The following is a 23,039-nucleotide window of genomic DNA, read 5'->3' on the forward strand; positions in this document are numbered from 1 at the left end:
TAGGACGTTCCCGATGGCGGGGGAGTCCAGGACGAGGGGTCACAGTCTAAGGATAAGGGGTAAGCCATTTAGGACTGAGATGAGGAGGGATTGCTTCACCCAGAGAATGATGAACCTGTGGAATTCTCTACCACAGAAAGCAGTTAAGGCCAAATCATTAAATATATTCAAGAAAGAGTTAAATATAGTTCTTAGGGCTTAAGGAATCAAGGGATACAGAGAGAAAACGGGTACAGGGTACTGAGTTTGGACAATCAGCCATGATAGTATTGAATGGCGGTGCAGGCTTGAAGGGCTGAATGGCCTACTCCTGCACCTATTTTCTATGTTTCTATGTCCTTTAGGGAAGGAAATCTGCCATTCTTACCTGGTCTGGCCTACATCTGACTCCAGATCCACAGCAATGGGGTTGACTCTTAAATGCCAACTGAAATAGCCTAGCAAGCGACATGGGATGATCAATAAATTCTGGCCTAGCCAGCGGTGCCCACATCCCAGAAATTAATTCAAAAAAAAGTCCACTTCCAAGTCCAAAAAAAGAAGTGATGGATGGCGAACTGGGAAATGTTGGCTATCTCAGCCGTTCCAGCCTGGAAGGATCTGCTTGCATAGATGTTGCAGGCGACGATAAACTTAATGGCCACTGGCCATTCTTGCAGTGCTGTGCGGCTGCAGGTCCAGTTGAAGGAGCTGCCAGAAAATTTGCAAGAGCGAGAGTAAGTCAAAAGCACCTCAACTGCAAGTCGGATGCAGGGCCCTTTAAATAAAGCTAGGGCCAGGTCTCGATGATTGACTATGAAACGATGTTAGCTGTACCTGTGCAGTCTAAATTTGCAGAATGTGTGTCAAGTCATCCTTAGAGGTTATTTGACGTCATGATCTGCCCACTTTGCATGTTCCTGTCTTGATACACTTGCGCGAGCGCCCTCACAAGCATGGCTCACTGCACAGGCCGCACTGGAAGTGGTGTATCTGCCATTTTCAGCTTCAGTGGCGCAGGCTGCAGTTGGAATCCACAGGAAAGTGGCAATGGAAATCGTTGTTGATGATGATTTGGTAGATGGTCAATTAACACAATCTTGTGACCTTTCTCTATCTGCTATTTTAACTCAAGCATCAAACGACTCCTTTCTAAAAGGGCGGCACAGTGGTGCAGTGGTTAGCACTGCAGCCTCACAGCTGCAGGGACCCTGATTCAATTCTGGGTACTGCCTGTGCGGAGTTTGCAAGTTCTCCCTGTGGGAGAACCGCATGGGTTTTCGCCGGAGACTTGCAGGTGATAGGTAAATTGGCCATTGTAAATTGCCCCTAGTGTAGGTAGGTGGTAGGGAATATGGGATTACTGTAGGGTTAAGTATAAATGGGTGGTTGTTGATCAGCACAAACTCGGTGGGCCGAAGGGCCTTTTTCAGTGTTGTATCTCTAAATAAAATAAACCATTTATGTTAACTAAATTAACTCAATGCTAAATTACAAATACATGTCGTGCATGCAAAGGTGGTAATGCAGCCAGCAATATCTTATACAAGCTCAATATTATTGTCACTGTGGCCATGTTGTCTGAACATGGCAACCACAAGAGAGCCAAAGGACTGCCTTTACTGTGTGAACTGTTGCTGTATGTGGTTCATTTACACTTCAATAAAGGTGAAGATTAGCTCAGGGGCATATTTTAACTCTGGTGAGTTTCCAGCTGGGAATTACTCCAGCAAATTCACTCCCACCAGCAGCAGCAACATGTGGCCTTCAGAGAGCGTAACTGTCATGCTTCATTTAAATGCCCTAGAGGCTGCCAGCTGCCGAAGATTGGGAGGCCCACTGGCCTCACACCAGCTTGCAGTTAAATGGCAGAGAGTGCTTTTCAAGAAGAGGAGAGTGGCGGGAGGCTGTGTTTCTCCTCTGGGACCTACAACAGCAAAGTTAAGTTTCTGCCTCGTCTCTTTGGGCCGTTTCACCCTTCTTGAGAGCTGCCAATCTGCTTTCAGCCTGACCGGAGTGGTTTCCCAAGTTAAAATATAATTAGTGTCCTATTCACGTAATATTACGTGATTGGCCTTAATTCATTAGGCCCTTGCCTGCTTCGGAACCACCCGCAGAACCCTGTAGGTTATGATCGCAGGCAAGGCTGAATGAGTAAGTCACCTGGTCAGGTTTAACTGGCCGTCTGAGCAATTTTCTCTGCATGGATAGGTTTGAAAAGCATTTACCAGGTGTTAGCCTTGGCCAAGTAGCAGCACACTTGGCGTTCAACCAGAAGGCTGTGTTTCAAAGCCCAATTCTCAAGGCTTGAACACAATCTGAATCTTCATTGTGGTGAGGGAGTGCTGCACTGTCTGAAGTGCCGTCTTTTGGAAGAGACATTAAATTGAGGCTTCTTCTGTGCTCTCAGGAGCATGTAAAAGATCCCATGGCCACTATTGGAATGGGAGCAGGGGGAGTCCTCGGTGTCTTGCCTAATATTTATCCCTCCTCTCCCCTATGGCGGCTTTGGAGGTGGGAAGAGCATAACAATCAGGTGGGATGGTGGGATGGTCACAGAGGAGGGTGGCGGAGGGGGATCCCACCACTATCCCGTCTCTGCCAAAATTTAGTCAGGGGTGTGAAGGCCTGTGAACAGCCTTCCCGCCCCACCACCAATTGAGACCCTTAACTGGGCAATTAACTCCGAATTAAGCGCCTCTTCCCACCTCAGCCGCAACTACCTGTGCAGCGGGCAGCCCTGTCGCCGCATGGGAAGCACGGCATGAAAAACCATGCGGGTTGCTTCAAGGCTCCAGGGGGGTGGGAGGAAGGGTCCATCATTAAAAGGCTCTCATTGCCTGAACAAGGGACCCGGCATGGGGAAGGGGGGGGTCCACTGAGCGCCCGCGATACCAACCCCCCTATGCCCCTCCCCCATGACCCCTACCCCACAAGGCCCCACAACTCTGACCTACCTGTGGCCTGCGTCCAGCAATGCTCCTTGGCCGCCAATAGGTGCTCCTCCAGCAGCAGCCACCACTTCCTCTGATTGGCCAGCAGCACCAAGGGCAGGTCTTCTGGTGACAGGGTCCTTGATCCTGTGGAAGGCCTGCCATTGTCCACTTAAGTACTTGATTGGCACTAGATTCGGTGGACCTTCCGGAGAAGAGACGACATGGGGTTCTCGGTGTCACCTTTTCTGCACGTCGAGTCATCGTTGCCAGCATAAAATCCAGACCACAGATAGGAACATGGGAGCAGGAGTAGGCCAATTGTCCCCTTGAGCCTGCTCCACCATTCAATTAGATCATGGTTGATCATTTACCTCAATGCCACTTGCCCACGCTTTCCCCATGTCCGTTGATGTCATTGGAGTCCAGATATCCATCAATTTCTGTCTTGAACATGCTCAGTGATTAAGCTGCCACAGCCCTCTAGAGTGCAGAATTCCAAAGATTCAACACCCTCTGAGTGAAGAAATTCCTCTTCATCTCAGTCTTAAATGGCCTACCCCTTATTCTAAGGCTATGTCCCCTGATTCTAGACTCACCAGCCAGAGAAAACATCCTATTTCCATCCATCCTGTCATGCCCTGTAAGAATTTTGTAAGCTTCAATGAGATCACCTCTCATTATTCAAAACTCCTGAGAATACAGGCCTGGTTTCCTCAATCTCTCCTCATAAGACATTCCCAACATCCCAGGGATTAGTCTGATGAACCTTTGTTGCACTCTCTCTATGGCAAGTATCTCCTTCCTTAGGTAAGGAGATCAAAACTGTACACAACACTCCAGGTGTGGTCCCACCAAGGCTCTATACAATTGCAGCAAGACTTTTTTACTCCTGTACTCAAATCCCCTTGCAATGAAGGCCAACATACCATTTGCCTTCCTAATTGCTTGCTGCACCCATATACTAGCTTTCAGGTCCCTTTGGACATCAACACTTCCCAACCTCTCTCCATTTAAGATATACTCTGCCTTTCTGTTTTTTTCTACTGAAGTGGATAACTTCACACTTATTCATATTATATTCCATCTGCCATGTTCTTGCCCATTCACTTAGCCTGTCCAAGTCCCTTTGAAGCCTCCTTGCACCCTCCTCACAACTTACATTCCCACCTAGTTTTGTGTCATCAGCAAATTTGGAAATATTACATATGGTCCCTCCATCCGAATCATTTATAAAGATTGTGAACAGCTGTGGTCCCAGCACTGATCCTTGCGGTACCCCACTAGTCACAGCCTGCCAATGTGAGAATGACCCGTTTATTCCTACTCTCTGCTTTCTGTCTGTTAACCAATTCTCAATCCATACCAGTACATTACCCCCAATCCCATGCACTATAAATATGTTTACTAACCTCCTTCTGAAAATCCAAATACACATCCATTGGTTCTCCTTTATCTATGCTACAAGTAACATTCTCAAAAAGCTCCAACAGGTTTGTCCCTTTCATAAATTCACATTGACTCTGCTCAATCATATCATTATTTTCTAAGTGTCTAGTTATCCTTAATAATAGATTCTAATATTTTCCTCACTATTGACATCAAACAGGTCTGTAGATCCCTGTTTTCTCTTTCCCTCCTTTCTCAAATAGTGGGGCTACATTTGCTACTTTCCAGTCTACAGGAACTTTTCCAGAATCGATAGAATTTTGAAAGATAGCCACCAATGTATCCACTATCTCTATAGACACCTCCTTCAACACTCTGGGATGTAGCTCATCTGGTACAGAGGATTTATCAACCTTCAATCCAATTAATTTTCGAGTACTACCTCTTTATTAATACTAATTTCTTTCAGTTCCTCATTTTCATTTTGGTTCCCTGGTATTTCTGAGAGATTTTCTGTATCTTCCTCTGTGAAGACAGACAGAAAGTATTTGTTTCGTTTCTCTGTCAGCTTCCTATTCTCCATTATAAGTTGCCCTGTCTCCGCCTGTGATGGACCCACAATTGTCCTTGCTGATCTTTTCCTTTTCACATACCTAAAGAAACCTTTACAGTCCACCTTTGTGTTTCTCGCTATCTTGCATTCATATTCTCTTTTCCTTTTCTTTATCAGTTTCTTGGTCATCCTTTACTGCATTCGTGATTGCTCCCAATCCTCAGGCTGACCACTTTTTCTGGCAACCTTTTAAATCACTTCCTTTAATCTAATGTAATCTTTAACTTCTTTTGTTAGCCCCAGTTGATTCATCTTTCCTGTTGGGTTTTTATGTCTTAGAGGAATGTATATTTGTCATGGACCATGTAATACTTTCCAGCAAGCAGTACATGACAGCGATCATGAACTTGAAGTCTGGGCAAGCTTTCTCCTCCCTGACCCCCACGCACTCCCCCCCCAACCTCCCCCCCCCCCCCCCCCCACCCCCACAACCCCAGCAGAGATCTGTTGGTTCAGCAGAGACCATTGATGAGCCCCAGGTCCTTGGTTGCTTTGACAGCTCAGTCCCGTACCATATGGTACATTTACTCAAGCAGCCCTCCAGCTTTCCACCAAGACAAGGCAAACAGATTCAGGTTAAGATTTCCATGCAGCTGTCTGCAGTCTCGGTGCCAATGTGCTGAATGTGTTTGAGATTTTATCGCACTCTCTACACAGGGACACCACCGTTTTCATGATGGCCCTCTCGCTTCATGCTGGTAAGAAATCTAATTTATTCTGGTTGACGATGGGATGTGGGCCTTTTAAATGCTCTAATAACATTCTGGAGTTTTGTCAATACAAGCACAATCATATGCTCCAATAAATAAACATGTTTCCACGAGATAGTTTTAAAATCTTTAATGAAGCTATACCATGTAATTGCTAAATGTGTCCATTAGGTGGAGGTTTTGTGTCTGCTGACAAGAAAGGAGAAGTAAAAATGATAGAAAATTGATGTCAATCTCACATACAGAAGGCAAATTTTTGTATCCCTAATTTGCATATACATAACATTATCTCATCATCAGGACAGCCTAAAGTGCATCCATTTTAAGAGCCGTCACTTTGATTTGACTCTCCCTAGACGAGCGAGTACTCTGACTCCAATTGTGGCACTGCTACTGTCCCATTGAGATGAGGTAACTCCATACAGATAGGCAGCCAATTTGTGCACAGTAATATCACACAAACAGCAAAGGAATGAATTACCAGATAATCTGTTTTTTGGTTGCTTTGGTAAGGAAAGGAATGTTGGCTGGGGCGCTTGGAGGACCGACTGATTTTCTTCAAATGATACAACAGGATCTTTTGCATCTACCTGATCTGACAGACAGGGCCTCAACTTAACATCTCATCTGAAAGACAACACTATCAACAATGCATCCCTCTCCCAGTAATACAGTATGAGATGTCGGTGCCCCATGCTCTATTCGAGGGCAGAAACCTTATAGATCAGCAATGTAGCATTTCTGGAAGGAGATGGAGGCAGAGTTGAGGCTAAAGCTGGCTGTTACAGTCACTGGTAATGTGTTAGCTGAAGATACACTTAGAGCAGATGGCAAAGCTCTGTATCTGCCTCTCTGCTTACCAAAAGCATATGAAGCCAGTTCTCCATGGTTGTTTCCTGGTAGGTGTGCCAAGAACTGCATATATGGTTGCTGGTACCATGGTGGGTATAGCCAATCAGGCTCTGTTGATCACCATGGCATGGTGGGTATAGCCAATCAGGCTCTGCGTGCTCTCTTTCATGCAGTGCCACATAAAGTATGGAATTGACTGATGTAGAGATCAACTTGAAAGTTGCAGTCTTGGAACTTTGCCCGATCCCATGTCCCAGTTTTCTAGCTGGCAGACAGCACTTCTAATAGCTCTGCATGCTGCTCATGTTTCTGTCTTTCAATAGGCAAATCAGGTGCGTTTTATAAACAGGAGGGTCCTATAAGTCCCTGATGGAAGTACTGCATAATAACAATTGTATAGTTCCACAGGTTCAATCTCTGGTCTATGCAGAGTTAGCCAATGCCAGCCAGGGGAATAGTTGGTACATTTTGATTAGACACAGTATCTCAGGGGGGCAATAAAAGCTTGGTTTCCTGATGTCCAGTCAGCACACTCAAAGATCCTCACTGTTGGATGTCAGCTGAGGACAGATCTGAGCATGTAGACACTCACCCAGGCTCACACACGAAAACTGGTAACTTGGACAACATACTGAAAGTACAGCTGACAGCCATGTAAGTGCACCAGAGCATGAGTTAGCATCTTCAGGAGAGCAGGGAAGGAAGTAGGAGCGTAGGTGTATGTATAGCCTTGTTTATGAGGGAACTGTCTTACCAGATACACAGAAAGTCGGCTCCCCAGACCACTGGCCAGTTGGCAGACACGTACGCATGGGAGACCCTGAAAGAATGTAGCCCTGATTACAAGTAAAATTTACGGATGCTCCAACCAAGTACAGGTTCCCTTTCCTTTTTCCATTCTTTGGCTCTTCCAGAAATCCACAGGAGGTCACTGAAGAATAAAAAGAAAATCAAAAGGGTGAGTCAATGATGTGAAATCCAATATTGCAAAACACAAAGAACCTTCAGATTATAAGATTCTGTCTGTTGCAAAGTGCCCTTTATTTGTTGGGAAAATCTTTGTGTGACAGTACTCTCTGCAGCAAACATTTAATCTAACACTGACAGCTTTAGGAAAGCAAGATTTATGAGTCCTTCCTCCTAAGCATTGATCTGAAAATGCATCTGAAATCAACAGAAGCTGTGTTTAAAAATTTGATCCTTTAGATCACTGATTCAAGACAAACAAAATTCACAAATTCCCATGGGATCTCATATTGACTACTACCAGCTCAGTGAGGATTAGCGTATCAGTGATTCTGATGGGCAGCCCATTTTTCACTAAAATCAGCTTAGTCAATTATCCACGTTAACTTTTTTTTGTCCTCCTTGACCTTCCTGTTACATTCAACCACTGCACCCTCCTCCACCATCTCTCCTCCCATCGCCCATCAAGCCGTGGATGAGCCAGAACCATCTTCAACTGAACAACAGTCTTCTATTCAGCCCCTACTAAAAACTCTGCACCCAGCCCGCTCCCCAACCACTCTCCCAGGCTGATCCCATTACAGTGCAACTTCAATGTCCCACTTAACCCCAAGCTGAGCTTTGAACCCACATCCTATCCAAAACCAAGACTGCTCATTTAGATCTCAGCAAAGTCATTCCCTTATCCCCACCACCCAAAACTCATACTTTCAAAATGAATAACTTTCCAAGGGGAACTGGATAAGTACTTGAAGAGGAAGAAGTGGCAGGGCTGTGGGGAAAGGGCAGACAAATGGGACTGTTTGTATTGCTCTTTCAAAGAGCTGGCACAGCCATGACGGATAAATGACCTGTCGCTGTACTATAAGATTCTAAGCTTTTGTTACCTCCAAGTCCGACTACTCCCAAGCTCTCTTAATGGCCTGCCAAGCTCCACCCTACATAAACTCCAACCACTGCTCACACCTTGCCCTGTAAGTCCATTATCTCCATCCTGAACATTCTCCACTGACTCTTCATCCTTGTTTTAATTTAGGACACCCTCCACATTCTTGCTCCACCTAACCCTTTGCAACCCGCTTATGAGCCCATATCCCAACTCCTACCCTAACGTTTCTCAGGTTTTCTGTCTATTGCCCTATCCATCTCTTCAACTATTAGTGTCACAGCCTTCAGGTGCCTCTGCCCTACACTTTAGGATTGTCTCCTCCATATTTCTACCCCTTTTCCTCATGTACAGAAGCCCCCTCAAACTCAATATCTTCAACCATCTCTCCAATCTTCTCTCCAACTAGGTTATGGTTCAGGCCCCACTGTAGGACGAGAACACATAATCCAAGCTGATACTTCAATGTAGTACAGATGCAGTACTGCATTGTTGGAGATACCGTCTTTCAGATGAGATCTTTAAATGTGGTCACGTCTGCCTGCTCAGCTAAATGTAAAGCAACATCATAGTGTTATGTGATGATGATTAGGGAGTTCTCCCAGGTATCCTGAGCAACACTGTACCCGTAACCAACATAGCCAAAAGCAGATTACATGGTCATTGATTCATTTGCTGTTTGTAGACCTTTGCAGTACCCAAATTCCATGCAGCATTTGGCTACATAACAATAACAACTTCACTTCAACAGTAATTCACTGGCTCTAAAGCATTTCAGGGATGACCTGACAATGTGATAAGGGACTATCTAAATACACTCCTAGTCTGTTTCTCTTCTGTGAAATATCTTTTAAAAACTCTATCTAAATAGTTATAAAAACAAGAAATGCTGGAAATACTCAGCAGGTCTGGCAGCATCTGTGGAGAGAGAAGCAGAGGTAACGTTTCGGGTCAGTGACCCTTCATCGGAACTGGTTCTGAAGAAGGGTCACTAACCTGAAATGTTAACTCTGCTTCTCTCTGCACAGATGCTGCCAGACCTGCTGAGTATTTCCAGCATTTCTTGTTTTTATTTCAGATTTCCAGCATCTGCAGTATTTTGCTATATAAATAGTTGTTGGCATCATTGTTCTATTCCATGGTTACTCATATTCCCAGTATTGCCTTCCATTTTAGAACCTTGATCAACAACATCTTGTAATTGTCACCTTTTATCTTTCAAATACCTGAGTATCTACCTATTCTTTGGAAAACATTTGTTTTGCCCTTCTTTCCAGTTGTTTAAAATCTGACATTAAAGCCTCCTTGTGAAAGTAATTAGAAACCTTTAAACTCTTGACCTCAACAAGTTGTCTTGGCCTGGTTATTCCTAAGGGGTTTCTCTGTCTTGAATAAAAGCAAAATACTGCAGATGCTGGAAATCTGAAATAAAAACAGAAAGTGCTGGAAAGACTCAGCAATTCTGATGAAAGGTCACAGACCTGAAACGTTAACTCTGCTTCCTTCTCCACAGATGCTGCCTGATCTGCTGATTATTTCCAATACTTTCTAGTTTTATTTTGTTTCTCTGTCTTGACTGTTTGCCAGTTCTGATGAAGGGTTACACTTTTATTTATTCATTCACGGGATGTGGCGTTGCTGGCTTCATTTATTGCCCATCTCTAATTGCCCTTTAGAAGCCTTCTTGAACCGCTGCAGCCCATGTGAGGCAAGTACACCCCCAGTGCTGTTAGGAAGGGAGTTCCAGGATTTTGACCCAGTGACAGTGAAGGAACGGCGAAATAGTTCCAAGTCAGGATGATGTGTGGCTTGGAGGGGAACTTGCAGATGGTGGGTGTTCCCATGCATCTGTTGCCCTTGTCCTTCTAGGTGGTAGAGGTCATTGGTTTGGAAAGTGTTGTCTAAGAAGCCTTCGTGCGTTGCTGCAGTGCATTCTGTAGATGGTGCACACTGCTGCCACTGTGCGTTGGTGGTGGAGGGAGTGAATGTTGAAGGTGGTGGATGGGGTGCCAATCAAGCAGGCTGCTTTGTCCTGAATGGTGTCAAGCTTCTTGAGTGTTGTTGGAGCTGCACCCATCCAGGCAAGTGGAGAGTATTCCATCACACTCCTGACTTGTGCCTTGTAGATGGCGGACAGGCTTTGGGGAGTCAGCAGGTGAGTTACTCACTGCAGGATTCCTAGCCTCTGACCTGCTCTTGAAGCCACGGTATTTATACGGCTACGCCAGTTCAGTTTCTGGTCAATAGTAACCCCCGGGTTGTTGATAGTGGGGGATTCAGTGATCGTAATGCCATTGAATGTCAAGGGCAGATTGTTAGATTCTCTCTTGTTTGAGATATTAATTGTCTGGCACTTGTGTGGTGCAAATGTTACTTGCCACTTATCAGCCCCAGCCTGGATATATGCAATGTATCTTCTGTTTTCGATTTGTTTCTGTATAGTTGGATTTTAGGTTTTACTCTGTGCTCTTTATTAACAAACATGCTGAAGTATCAGATTGTTTAGAATGGGGCCACCTTCAGCCCAAAATCCAGTCAGTCCTGACACAACGCCCAAGCAACTCAGTCTATTTGCATTTACACTTTTTATTTGCTGCATTGTCCTGTTTGAGTTTTATCCTGAGAGTTCAGGGAACACCTGCTTTTAGCACTGTTGCCGCCTTGGCTGCTAAATCCTAAATCAATACAACTGAGATCAATTAGCCTCAGCATTTGAGATAAAGGTAAATTAATGGACATAAAGATTCAACCTTCACTCCACCCGAGACCCAATGGTACACGGCCACACAGTCCACAAAAGGCCAAAAGAATGGATGATCCTATGGTAGAAGGTCGTGTGGTCGTTGTGATTAATAGCCTAGTGCACTGCGTTGAATGCACAACTCCCACTTCCAAGATCTCAGGTTGAAGATCCCAATGCATTAGGAATACGAGTATGAAAGTTGAAAAGGATATAAAGTTATGAAAGGGTTTGGCAGAGTAGCCATAGAGAAGATGGTTCCACATGTGGAAGGATCCAAAATTAGAGGTCATAAATATAAGATAGCCACTAATAAATCCAATAAGGAATTCAGCAGAAAGGCCTTTATCCAGAAACTGGTGAGAATGTGGACCTTGCTACAACATGGAGTAGTTGAGGCAAATATCATAGAAGCATTTAAGAGGAAACTTGAAAAGTACATGAAGGGGAAAGGAAAAGAAAGATATGCAAATAGGGTTAAAGTAGGATGGGAGGAGGTTTCTGTGGAGCATAAACATTAAAATAGGCCAAATGGTCAGTTTCTGTGCTGTAATTTCTATGCAATTTTATATTGACAGTTTAATGTTTCAGGTGGAACAGCAGTTACAGAACTCACCTGGCTCAAGACTTTCCATCAACATAACGTAGCTCTCATAGGAGACCTTTGTTGCATTTCCCACCTGGAGGCGTTTGGTTACAAGTGTATCAAATCGGCAAAACCTATTTTTTTGACACAGGGCTGACATGTTAGCATATAATGGATCTCCTGGGTCATCCGTCACAGAGAAGATGGGAGTGAAGTCTGGGTCATGCTTAGGAGCGTGTAAGTAATTGTCCAGCAAGAATTGGCTGTCGTAAGTGAAGAGAGAGCTTTTATTTTCAATCGCCCCTAAAAAGGAAACGTAAAAAATAGTTGAAGTCTGCATATGCATCAGAAACAATGGCTGGAGTTTTACGACCCTTGCAGGAGCCGGCTGAGGCGTAAAATTGAGTGGGACGCAGGCGGTGCCATTCCCGTTGCCTTCCCACCCCGCTGCAATTTTACAAATGGTGGCAGCAAGAAACGGCCCACCCACCCCAGGCCAATTAAGGCCCTTAAGTGGCCAATTAAGGGCCTCCTCCTGCTGCCGTTGGTATATTACCAGCAGTGGGCGTACGGCTCAAGCCCCCAGAAGCCTCCTTGTGGACTTAGGGGGCCCTCCTGATCAGGCTCTCTGTGCCCCAAGGATGGCTCCTCCACAGCACCAATGCCCTCACTGCACTCCATTCCCTCACCCTCCACCACCCCCAAAAAAAAACCCTCTTGCCTCGCTGGGACCCGGCCGATTGTCCCAGGCGAGACCCCACACACTTACCTTCATTCCAGGGCCAGCGTCCCTCTTGCTCTTCTGGTTGGGTGCAGCCCCAGCAGTGACCACCTCTCCCAGTGGCGCTGTTGAGACTGAGCTGCCGGCCCACTGATTGGCTAGCAGCTCTTGGAGGCGGAAGTTCCTGCCTCAGAGAGGCGGAAGTACCGCCCAAGGCCAATTAAGGGCCTGGGCCACGTAAAATCATCGTGTGGTTTCCAGGCTCGGCGGAGGCAGGCTCACCCCCGACATTTTGGCTGGTGGGCGGGGCCTCCAAACAGTGTGTGGTGACAGATTTACAAAATCAAAAGTTGCTTATTACAAATGGCCCAGGACAAAACAAAATTGCTGTTTCTATCTGAGAACCCTAGTGAAGGATCTGGACTGGTTGCTGAGAAGATCACAGAGATTGAAAGATGTAGATGAGGTAAATCACAAGGCAGTGACTAGGCAAAGCTAAGATTGGATCTGAAAAGCCTGTGCATTACAAAATTGATGGGAGGGGAGGGGTTCCATATTTGTGGGAAAGTCTGAGCCAAGATTAGAGCAATCAGTATTTTCAATAGCAGTTCTTGTTCTTCTTTTGGGCCTCCTTATCTCGAGAGACAATGGATACGCGCCTGGAGGTGGTCAGTGGTTTGTGAAGCAGCGCCTGGAGTGGCTATAAAGGCCAATTCTGGAGTAACAGGCTCTTCCACAGGTGCTGCAGAGAAATTTGTTTGTTGGGGCTGTTGCACAGTTGGCTCTCCCCTTGCGCCTCTGTCTTTTTTCCTGCCAACTACTAAGTCTCTTCGACTCGCCACAATTTAGCCCTGTCTTTATGGCTGCCCGCAAGCAGTTCTTGTAAGGCCAGTAATAGTGACCGTACATTGAAACTCTGGAACACTGAGCACTATCACTGCAAAGGCCAGTGGCTTTCCATAAGATTCAATCAAGGAATTCTGAGGTCATTTCAGATTCCAATTGAAACTTATATAGGAGATATTGCATTGAGTATTAAATTAAGAGAGGAGGGCATTGCAGAGAAATTGGGGAAGAATTTCTGACACTGCGCAGGCAGCACACTCTCCACAGGGAGGCCAGAGGCTGGCCTAAATATGTGCCTCATTTCAGTAATTTAGGCAACCTGTCAGCACCTGTTGTGTCCCCACAGGCAGCTCATCCATTTGAAGACAGGAATATTAGGTCACCTGCCTCATCGGGAGTGGCCCAAAAGTAACTTCTGGAAGATGGTGGGGTGGGGGAAATGGGTGGAACAGCAGTGGGGGTGTGGTAGGCAATCAGGATATTGTGGAGTCAGGGAGCACTCCTCTGTCAGCGGCTACTGAAGAATCCGAAGCAGAGTAGGACTGATACTTGCTCCACTCTGCGATATCCAATACATGAAAGAAGGTCTAATGCAGCTGGCTAATGCCCAACATTAAATGGCCCAATCCAATTTTTGCAGAGATGTCAGACAGTTGTATGAGGCTAGAGAGACAGAGAGAAATGAGACCATGGAGGAATTTGAACACAAGGACGAGAATTTTAAGGTGTTGCTGGACCAAGAGCCAATGTAGATAAGTGAGCACAGGGGCGATGACTGAACATGACTTGGTGTGAGTCAGGATACGGCCAGCAGAGTTTTGGATGAGCTCAATTTACAAAAGTTGGAAGATGGGTGGCCGGCCAGAAGAGCACTGGAATAGTTGAGTCTGAGGTAACAAAAGCATGGATGAGGCAAATGAGTTGAGGCACGGGCAGCAGCGGACAATATGCCCGAGGTCAAAATAGGCAATCTTGGCCTATGGACAGGATTAGAAGCTAGGCTCAGGGTTGAATAGTTGTGATTTAACCTCAGACAGGGGTCAGGGAGAGGGATGGAATTGGTGACTAGAGAATGGAATGTGTGACGGGGGTCAAAGACATTGGGACAGATTTTGCGGTGCCAATAACAGTGTTGCATTCCCCATTTGTCATTACTGGACGCATAGCAGTTCAGCAACTTCCGGAATGTGCTCTGTAACTCATCAATCTAAAAGTTGGGATGGGCCACTTCTAACGCCGAGCTGTAGATTGAACTGGCGGGGAGGGGTAGGGAACAAGCAGAAAATTGAGCTAATGGCCCAATAATAACCAAGTATTCACACCGAAAAATTTTAGATCTGTTATTTCCTGGTGTTTAGGAGCCTCCCTTCATTTCACGAAAACATAATGAGGAGACCCTCACCAGAAAGAATCGTTTAAATGTTAAAAATTATTTACTTGAATCCATTTTAAGAACATTAATTGACTTTTTAAATGCTTTAAGAAGATTTATCAGATCTTTTCATTGTTTTAATGAAGTTACTTTTTGAACAAATGAGATCAATCTTATTGAAAGGTCAACATGAAAACTTTTAAAAGATCTGATAAATCTTCTTAAAACATTTAAAAAGTCAATTAATGTTGAAAAAAAGTCATTCATATTAAAGTCTGATCAATCTTGTTAAAAAGTAAAATCTATAACTATATGAAAATGTACTACATTTTTAATTTTATAAAATGATTCATGTCAAATACATCTGATATCCTTTGTTCCAATGCCTTTTCACTGAAGCAGCCTGCTTTCTACAGATTTTATGTTGTATTGAACAATTGCATGCCATTTCAGCCCGTGCTATACAGGGCTGCTGGGCCTCACTGAGGCCGACACCATGAGGGAATCTTCCCTCCTTCAAACTCATACTCTCGCCATGGGGATTGCACTATGTAGGTCTGTAGTTTGATCCAGTGTCAGCAGCAAACGCTGTCGATGCGATGCTGACCATGAAATCCGGCCTGATGGCATCGGTCTTCCCAATATTTAATTATTGGAAATTTCTGTTGATGTCAAGCAAGCAGAATGACAAATTATAGGCAGCGGTGGGTGCCGTCAACATACATGTAGAATCCGACAATGTGTTTTCAGGTGATGGCGCCCCCCCACCCCCACCTTGACAGAGAGGGGGTAGTACCCGAGGAGAGGGAGCCATTTACATTATTCACTAGCATGAGGAGCAGGAAGGGAAGTTGGGCAGTCAGCAGTTTAGTGAGAATAAGATCGAGGGAGCAGGAGGTGGGTCTCATGGACAAGATGAGCTTGGACAGGCCATGAGGGGATAGAGGAGAGAAATGAGAGAAAGAAATGAGTCCAGGGCTCGGGAAGAGGGGAATATTAGAGGAAGTTTGGCTTGGTAGGCAAAAGGAAGGGAGGGAAGTGGCAGTGTCAACTGATCAGATGGTCGCAATCTTAGTGACAAAGTCGTCCATGAACTCCCCAGCACTTATTGTTGGAGATGAAGATGGAAGGAGCAGGAGGGAGAGGTTTAGGAAGACAGTTGGTAGTAGAGAAGAGAAACCGAGTTATCAGGATAATACTGGAATAGTGAGCAGATCTGGCATCTGAGAGCAGGACCCAATCACACAGGGAAGTATCCGATTGACATTCAATATTCCTACTGCAAAAACATATTGACTTGTCATCTCAGTTTTGTTCACTAAACTTGCCAACACAAAATTAGAACTGCATTTGGATTGGTCTAAAATGCTTGACTTGAAATAGAGAGTGAGCATCACAGGAAGCCTTCTACTCACAGCTGGCACCCAGTTTGTAGAGCATTTCCTGACTGGCATTGGCAGATAGAACGGAGCCATTTCTGAAGGTGAAGTCATCATCTGGATTGTTATTCATCACTCCAAAGAGACCTTCCGTCTGGTTCATGAATGTTTCTGGCAACAGGACCGTGATGCTCAGGATCGTGCCCCTAGCACGCACTTCCACACCAGCTCCAGAAGGAAACATGGCACTAACGTTCTGTGGGTTGGCTGAATACACAAAAACACCTGGAAGAGGACAAGCAGCCAAATAATTACCCCTTGATATCACTCCATGGTCATTTGGTGTATGTATTTAAAAAGATGGTTCATTAGAATAAGAAAAAGACTTGCATTTATATTGCACCTTTCATGTTCTCATGTAATTTAGGAAACACAGTGACCAATTTGTGCACAGCAAGGTTCCACAAACGGCAATTGATAATGATCAGACAATCTGTTTTAGTGATGTTGGCTGAGGGATAATTATTCGCCAGGTTGCTGGGGCGGATTCAGCTTCTCTTCTTCAAAATAGTGCCACAGGATCTTTTACGTCCACCAGAGAGGGTAGACAGGCCTCAAATTACATCTCATTAAAAATATGGCAGCTCTGACAGTACAGCACTCCCTCAGTACTGCACTGCAGTGTCAACATCTTTGTGCTCAAGTGCTTGGAGTGGTATTTCAACCAGGTGAGAGTGCTACCAACTGAGGCACAATTGACAGGATCAGAGTATCAGCCTCATGAAATAGTTGATGTATTCAGATCATCTGAGCACTCAGAAATTCAACATGAAACTCACCTTTAAGATCCATCCATTTCTGTTCATTGAAAGTAACAATCTCATTGTTGATCAGCACCTCCAAGCTGTCATCACTGGAATGGTTAGAAACACGGACTTCAATCACATCGGAGTCACCTTCCTGCATAGCAACAGCAATAAACCCAGTTGCATTTGCATCCATTCCTGGAAAAAGAGAGTGCAGCTAATTGCCAATCAATATTGCACCGACATAAACCAAAACAGTATAAAAATTGGAGCAGTAAATCTTAGAGAGGTCTATTGTCGGGCTTGTAATAGAATTCAAGGTCCAGCCAATTGCTGCAGTGCTGATGACCGTTCACTGTCATAGTGCCCATGCACCATATTTGGCCAATGGTATAATTCTATATATGCTACTTCTGTTGTGCTAAATTCTCATCATCATAACGCTATAATTAGCCACTATAATACTGCTATAATTACTCAGTTATAATTCTATAAATTCCCTGTTATAATGCCAACTTTCATTGTGTTACAATTACCCACTGTTACACTGCTATAATTACCCACTGTTATACTGCTATAATTACCCACTGTTATACTGCGATAATTACCCACTTTAGCAGTGCTATAATTAACCACTGTTACACTGCTACATTAATCCACTGTTGCACTGCTATAATCACCCACTGTTACACTGCTATAATTACTCACTTTGGCAGTGTTATAATTACCCACTGTTACACTTCTATGATTACCCACTTTAGCAGTGCTATAATTACCTACAGTTACACACTTCTATAAATACCCACTGTTACACTGCTATAATTACCCACTTTGGCAGTGTTATAATTACCCACTGTTATACTGCGATAATTATCCACTCGAGCAGTGCTATAATTACCCACTTTAGCAGTGCTATAATTAACCACTGTTACATTGCTATAATTAGCCTCTTTGGCACTGTTATAATTACCCACTGTTACACTGCGATAATTACCCACTTTCACAGTGCTATAATTACCCACTTTAGCAGTGCTATAATTTCCCACTGTTACACTTCTATAATTACCCACTTTAGCAGTGCTATAATTGCCCACTGTTACACTTCCATAATTACCTACTTCAGCAGTGCTATAATTTCCCACTGTTACACTTCTATAATTACCCACTTTAGCAGAGCTATAATTTCCCACTGTTACACTTCCATAATTACCCACTTTAGCAGAGCTATAATTGCCCACTGTTACATTTCTATAATTACCCACTTTAGCAGAGCTATAATTGCCCACTGTTGCACTTCCATAATTACCTACTTCAGCAGTGCTATAATTTCCCACTGTTACACTTCTATAATTTCCCACTGTTACACTTCTATAATTACCCACTTTAGCAGAGCTATAATTGCCCACTGTTACACTTCCATAATTACCTACTTCAGCAGTGCTATAATTTCCCACTGTTACACTTCTATAATTACCCACTTTAGCAGAGCTATAATTGCCCACTGTTACACTTCCATAATTACCCACTTGAGCAGAGTTATAATTGCCCACTGTTACACTTCTATAATTACCCACTTTAGCAGAGCTATAATTGCCCACTGTTACACTTCCACAATTACCCACTTTAGCAGAGCTATAATTGCCCACTGTTACACTTCTATAATTACCCACTTTAGCAGAGCTATAATTGCCCACTGTTACACTTCCATAATTACCCACTTTAGCAGAGCTATAATTGCCCACTGTTACACTTCCATAATTACCCACTTTAGCAGAGCTATAATTGCCCACTGTTACACTTCTATAATTACCCACTTTAGCAGAGCTATAATTGCCCACTGTTACACTTCCATAATTACCCACTTTAGCAGAGCTATAATTGCCCACTGTTACACTTCCATAATTACCCACTTTAGCAGAGCTATAATTGCCCACTGTTACACTTCCATAATTACCCACTTTAGCAGAGCTATAATTGCCCACTGTTACACTTCTATAATTACGCACTTTGGCAGTGATATAATTATCCACAGTTACACTTCTATAATTACCCACTTTAGCAGAGCTATAATTGCCCACTGTTACACTTCTATAATTACACACTTTAGCAGTGATATAATTTCCCACTGTTACACTTCTATAATTACCCACTTTAGCAGAGCTATAATTGCCCACTGTTACACTTCCACAATTACCCACTTTAGCAGTGCTATAATTGCCCACTGTTACACTTCCACAATTACCCACTTTAGCAGAGCTATAATTGCCCACTGTTACACTTCCACAATTACCCACTTTAGCAGTGCTATAATTGCCCACTGTTACACTTCCATAATTACCCACTTTAGCAGAGCTATAATTGCCCACTGTTACACTTCTATAATTACCCACTTTAGCAGAGCTATAATTGCCCACTGTTACACTTCCATAATTACCCACTTTAGCAGAGCTATAATTGCCCACTGTTACACTTCCATAATTACCCACTTTAGCAGAGCTATAATTGCCCACTGTTACACTTCCATAATTACCCACTTTAGCAGAGCTATAATTGCCCACTGTTACACTTCTATAATTACGCACTTTGGCAGTGATATAATTATCCACAGTTACACTTCTATAATTACCCATTTTAGCAGAGCTATAATTGCCCACTGTTACACTTCTATAATTACACACTTTAGCAGTGATATAATTTCCCACTGTTACACTTCTATAATTACCCACTTTAGCAGAGCTATAATTGCCCACTGTTACACTTCCACAATTACCCACTTTGGCAGTGCTATAATTGCCCACTGTTACACTTCCACAATTACCCACTTTAGCAGAGCTATAATTGCCCACTGTTACACTTCCATAATTACCCACTTTAGCAGAGCTATAATTGCCCACTGTTACACTTCTATAATTACGCACTTTGGCAGTGATATAATTATCCACAGTTACACTTCTATAATTACCCACTTTAGCAGAGCTATAATTGCCCACTGTTACACTTCTATAATTACCCACTTTAGCAGAGCTATAATTGCCCACTGTTACACTTCTATAATTACCCACTTTAGCAGAGCTGTAATTATCCACTGTTACACTTCTATAATTACCCACTTTAGCAGTGCTATAACGTGCCAAATCTACTCTGCATATCCTGTCACTCAGCCAAATTTGTATCCTTGCTGCTACTGTCCCTTTTATCCCATGAGTTTCAACTTTCGATATAAGCCTGTTATGTGGCATTTTATCAAATGTTTTTTGGAAGTCCATGTTCACCACATCAACTACATTGCCCTCATTAACACTCTCTGTTACCTCATCAAAAAACACAATCAAATGAGTTGAACACAATTTGCCTTTAACAAATCCATGCTAGCTTTCTTGAATTAGCCCACATTTGTCCAAGTGACTGTTAATTTTGTCCCAAATTATTATTTCTACAGCTTTCCCACTGCTGAGATTAAACTGACTGGCCTGTTGTTGCTGGGTTTTCCCAGCATGAATTGGAAAGCCTTGGATAGCCTATCCGCGTTCAAATGGTTCCAACAAATAATGCAGTTATGCTTTACAGGCAAAGTAATTGTAGAATTAGAAAAAACAGGCTGTAAAAATATTGATAGCGATTAGAAATGAGAGATTGCACAGAATCAATACTTCCGGATTATCTCAACAGGACCATAAAAGTCCTACAAAGATATGAAAGTGCTGGAAGATCAGCCCAGATTAAGAATGAATTTTTGAATTCACCGCCTGGAGTTGATGTCCTACCGGCAACAGCCATAAGAATCAATAGACCAGTTTGTCAGTAGATGCCGTAATAAGGGCAACAAATGCAACTTTTCAGAAGCTGAGCTGTCAGACTGAATAATGGAGCTGGTGATTGTATAAACACCCATTGGGGCATTTCAGAAAGACCTCTTGGGGAAAAAGAAAGGTCACAGCATTGCCACACTGCTGGAAGATGGTAGGAAATACAAAGCCATTGTAGCTGGACAACAGTACCTGCAAGCACTAGGTGTAACCAACAGTATCGGCACCATAACCAGGTCAAAAAGAGAAAGCAAGCTGTGGAAGTGCGATCTGTCCCACTCAAGTCACAATTGCCCTGCATTTTGAGACCTGTGCAAAGCATGCGGTGCAAAAGGACACTGGGCCCACCTATGCAATTATTCTGGCTCCAAAGACTCAGCCAGGAGTCACGGTAAAACACAAGAAAACAAATAACAGGGCAACAGCAGAAAGGAAAGCACCAGAGACCTGCGTAAATGAAAGCTGATACACGAGGTCCACAGTGAAGCAGACCTGGGACAAGTCTCAGAGAGAAGTAGTTCTCAGACAGAAGACAAACAGACATTCCACATTGTAAATCTGACATATCATGTTGATGAAGTCAAATAAATGGAAGCTTTCACCACTATTAACATCATGTGCCCAAAGAAAGCTGGCAAACTTACACTCAGGGTCAAGATTGACACCAGCGCTAGTGCTAATATCCTACCAATTCGAATCCTGAAAGATATGTACCGGAGTCGATGGAAATCAATGATACAACTGACAACTGCCAAGTTATCTGCATACAATGGGTCACCCATCCCTTGCACTGGCACATTAACAATGCAATGCAGATACGACAAGTCTGCATGGAAACCACAAATGTTCTACCTAGTAGACACGAGCAGACCAGCAGTGGCAGGACTACCAGCATGTAAGGATCTCAGCATCATAACTATCCACGAAAGCATTGCCACGTGGAAATCTCCAAGGACCAGAACTCACTTGCAGACTCTGGCCAGCATCAAACGGTGCAGTCTGGAAACCCAGCAAAAGCATAACTATGCTGCACCTTCACTTCTGCTCTCTAGAGAACCACCAACACCACAACAAGCCAGAATGGACAGGTATCTCCATGAGACCAAGTACTCTTCCCCCAAAAAGTCCTCAACCTGGAGCGACAAGCCTTCAGTCACGGAGGATGAGGAGAGTTGAAGGACACACAATGTCCTGAGAGGCAGAGGAGGAATGAGTTGAAGCATTGTCTGCTGGATCTTCAAGATAGGGTGCCGGAACTTTCCAAGAATGACAAGTCCCCAAAAGTGGTCATCTTGAGAAAAGCAACAGAGTATGTCAGCAGGCTGAAGGCAGAGCAACAGAAACTGAATGCAGAGAGGGAGAAACTTCAGAAAAATAGCAACAGATGAGACGCAAATTCCCCGAGCAAGAGTTGACAAACCATCGAGACGATGTATGGACTTTTGAGCCTCTATACTTGTAAAGTTCATAATCTCTATCCATGTGTAAATAATTTTAATGTTATCTAATTTTATATGTTTTTGCTTTTAGTTTACAAGACTTACCTTTGGAAAGAAGGAGGAAATTATGTGATTGCCTTTAAGAATGACTCCCTTTAAGATCTGCGTATGCTAATGAGCTGAGTACCAGGATGCAGTCATATGACTACTTGCCAGTCTCACTCTGTAACTGTAACACCAAGAGGCAGGTCCTGTAAATAGCTAGCTCTGCACTGTACATACTAGTTAACTGTTCATAAACCTTTTTGAGATCTTCAACAACCTGGACTCCACGCATCTCATTTATGTTGCATCAGATGTAAAAAGATTCTCGTTACAATCTCGGGAGAGGCTGCAAAGAGCTCCAGAACTGTTCCATTGATGGTGAAAGACACAGAGAGTCGGCGAGACAGCGCATCACAGAAGCGAGGTGGTCTGTGTGAACTAACTGGGTCCAGCGATCAGGCTGCCAGTCACAGTACTAACTAATGGTTGGGGAACGGGGGGAAAAAACTTTGTAGAAAGGTATATTATTAATAATGACGCACTGGGCAGGCTAGAAGGGAAGACATAAAAACAAAAAACAGGTGATCCCTGGTGAGGGTGAGTCCGGAGTCAGTGGCCATTATTTGAGCACACGGAAGAGGGAAAGCATGGGGGAAAACTTGAAAAGAGTGGGAAACCTTAGAAAGCATGGGAACATTCGGAAAAGAATGGGAAATCTCCAGGTACTGCAAGAACACCTCCATTAAGGAAAAGAAAATGTAAAATTAGAAGGGAATACCCAAAATAGTTATGTACAGGATGGATTAAAAATATAAAACACCAGAAAGCTACCAAAATTCAGAAGGGCCCAACCTGATTCAACACTGGACAATCTGGAGAAAAAGATTTTTAAGATTCAGAATCGCTTCACAATTACATACTAAATCTGAAGTAGAGCACGTCAATACTTCATTGTACTTCTAGCTGATGAT

At 43.7% G+C, this 23,039-nt stretch overlaps 1 protein-coding gene across 1 annotated transcript in view; it reads right to left on the reverse strand.

The window, feature by feature from the left end:
* The window catches only part of susd2 (sushi domain containing 2), a 140,843-nt gene that overhangs the window by 27,410 nt on the left and 90,394 nt on the right, over positions 1–23,039 (reverse strand). Inside the window, exons 10-13 of the mRNA XM_068055197.1 lie at positions 16,812–16,976; positions 16,009–16,257; positions 11,685–11,957; positions 7,231–7,407 (exon numbers count right to left, since the gene is read on the reverse strand). Coding sequence (XP_067911298.1) covers positions 7,231–7,407; positions 11,685–11,957; positions 16,009–16,257; positions 16,812–16,976 — 864 coding nt within the window. The remainder of the gene's footprint in view (positions 1–7,230; positions 7,408–11,684; positions 11,958–16,008; positions 16,258–16,811; positions 16,977–23,039) is intronic.

Source organism: Heterodontus francisci, chromosome 23 (genome assembly GCF_036365525.1).
Source record: "Heterodontus francisci isolate sHetFra1 chromosome 23, sHetFra1.hap1, whole genome shotgun sequence".
Classification (NCBI taxonomy): Eukaryota; Metazoa; Chordata; class Chondrichthyes; order Heterodontiformes; family Heterodontidae; genus Heterodontus; species Heterodontus francisci.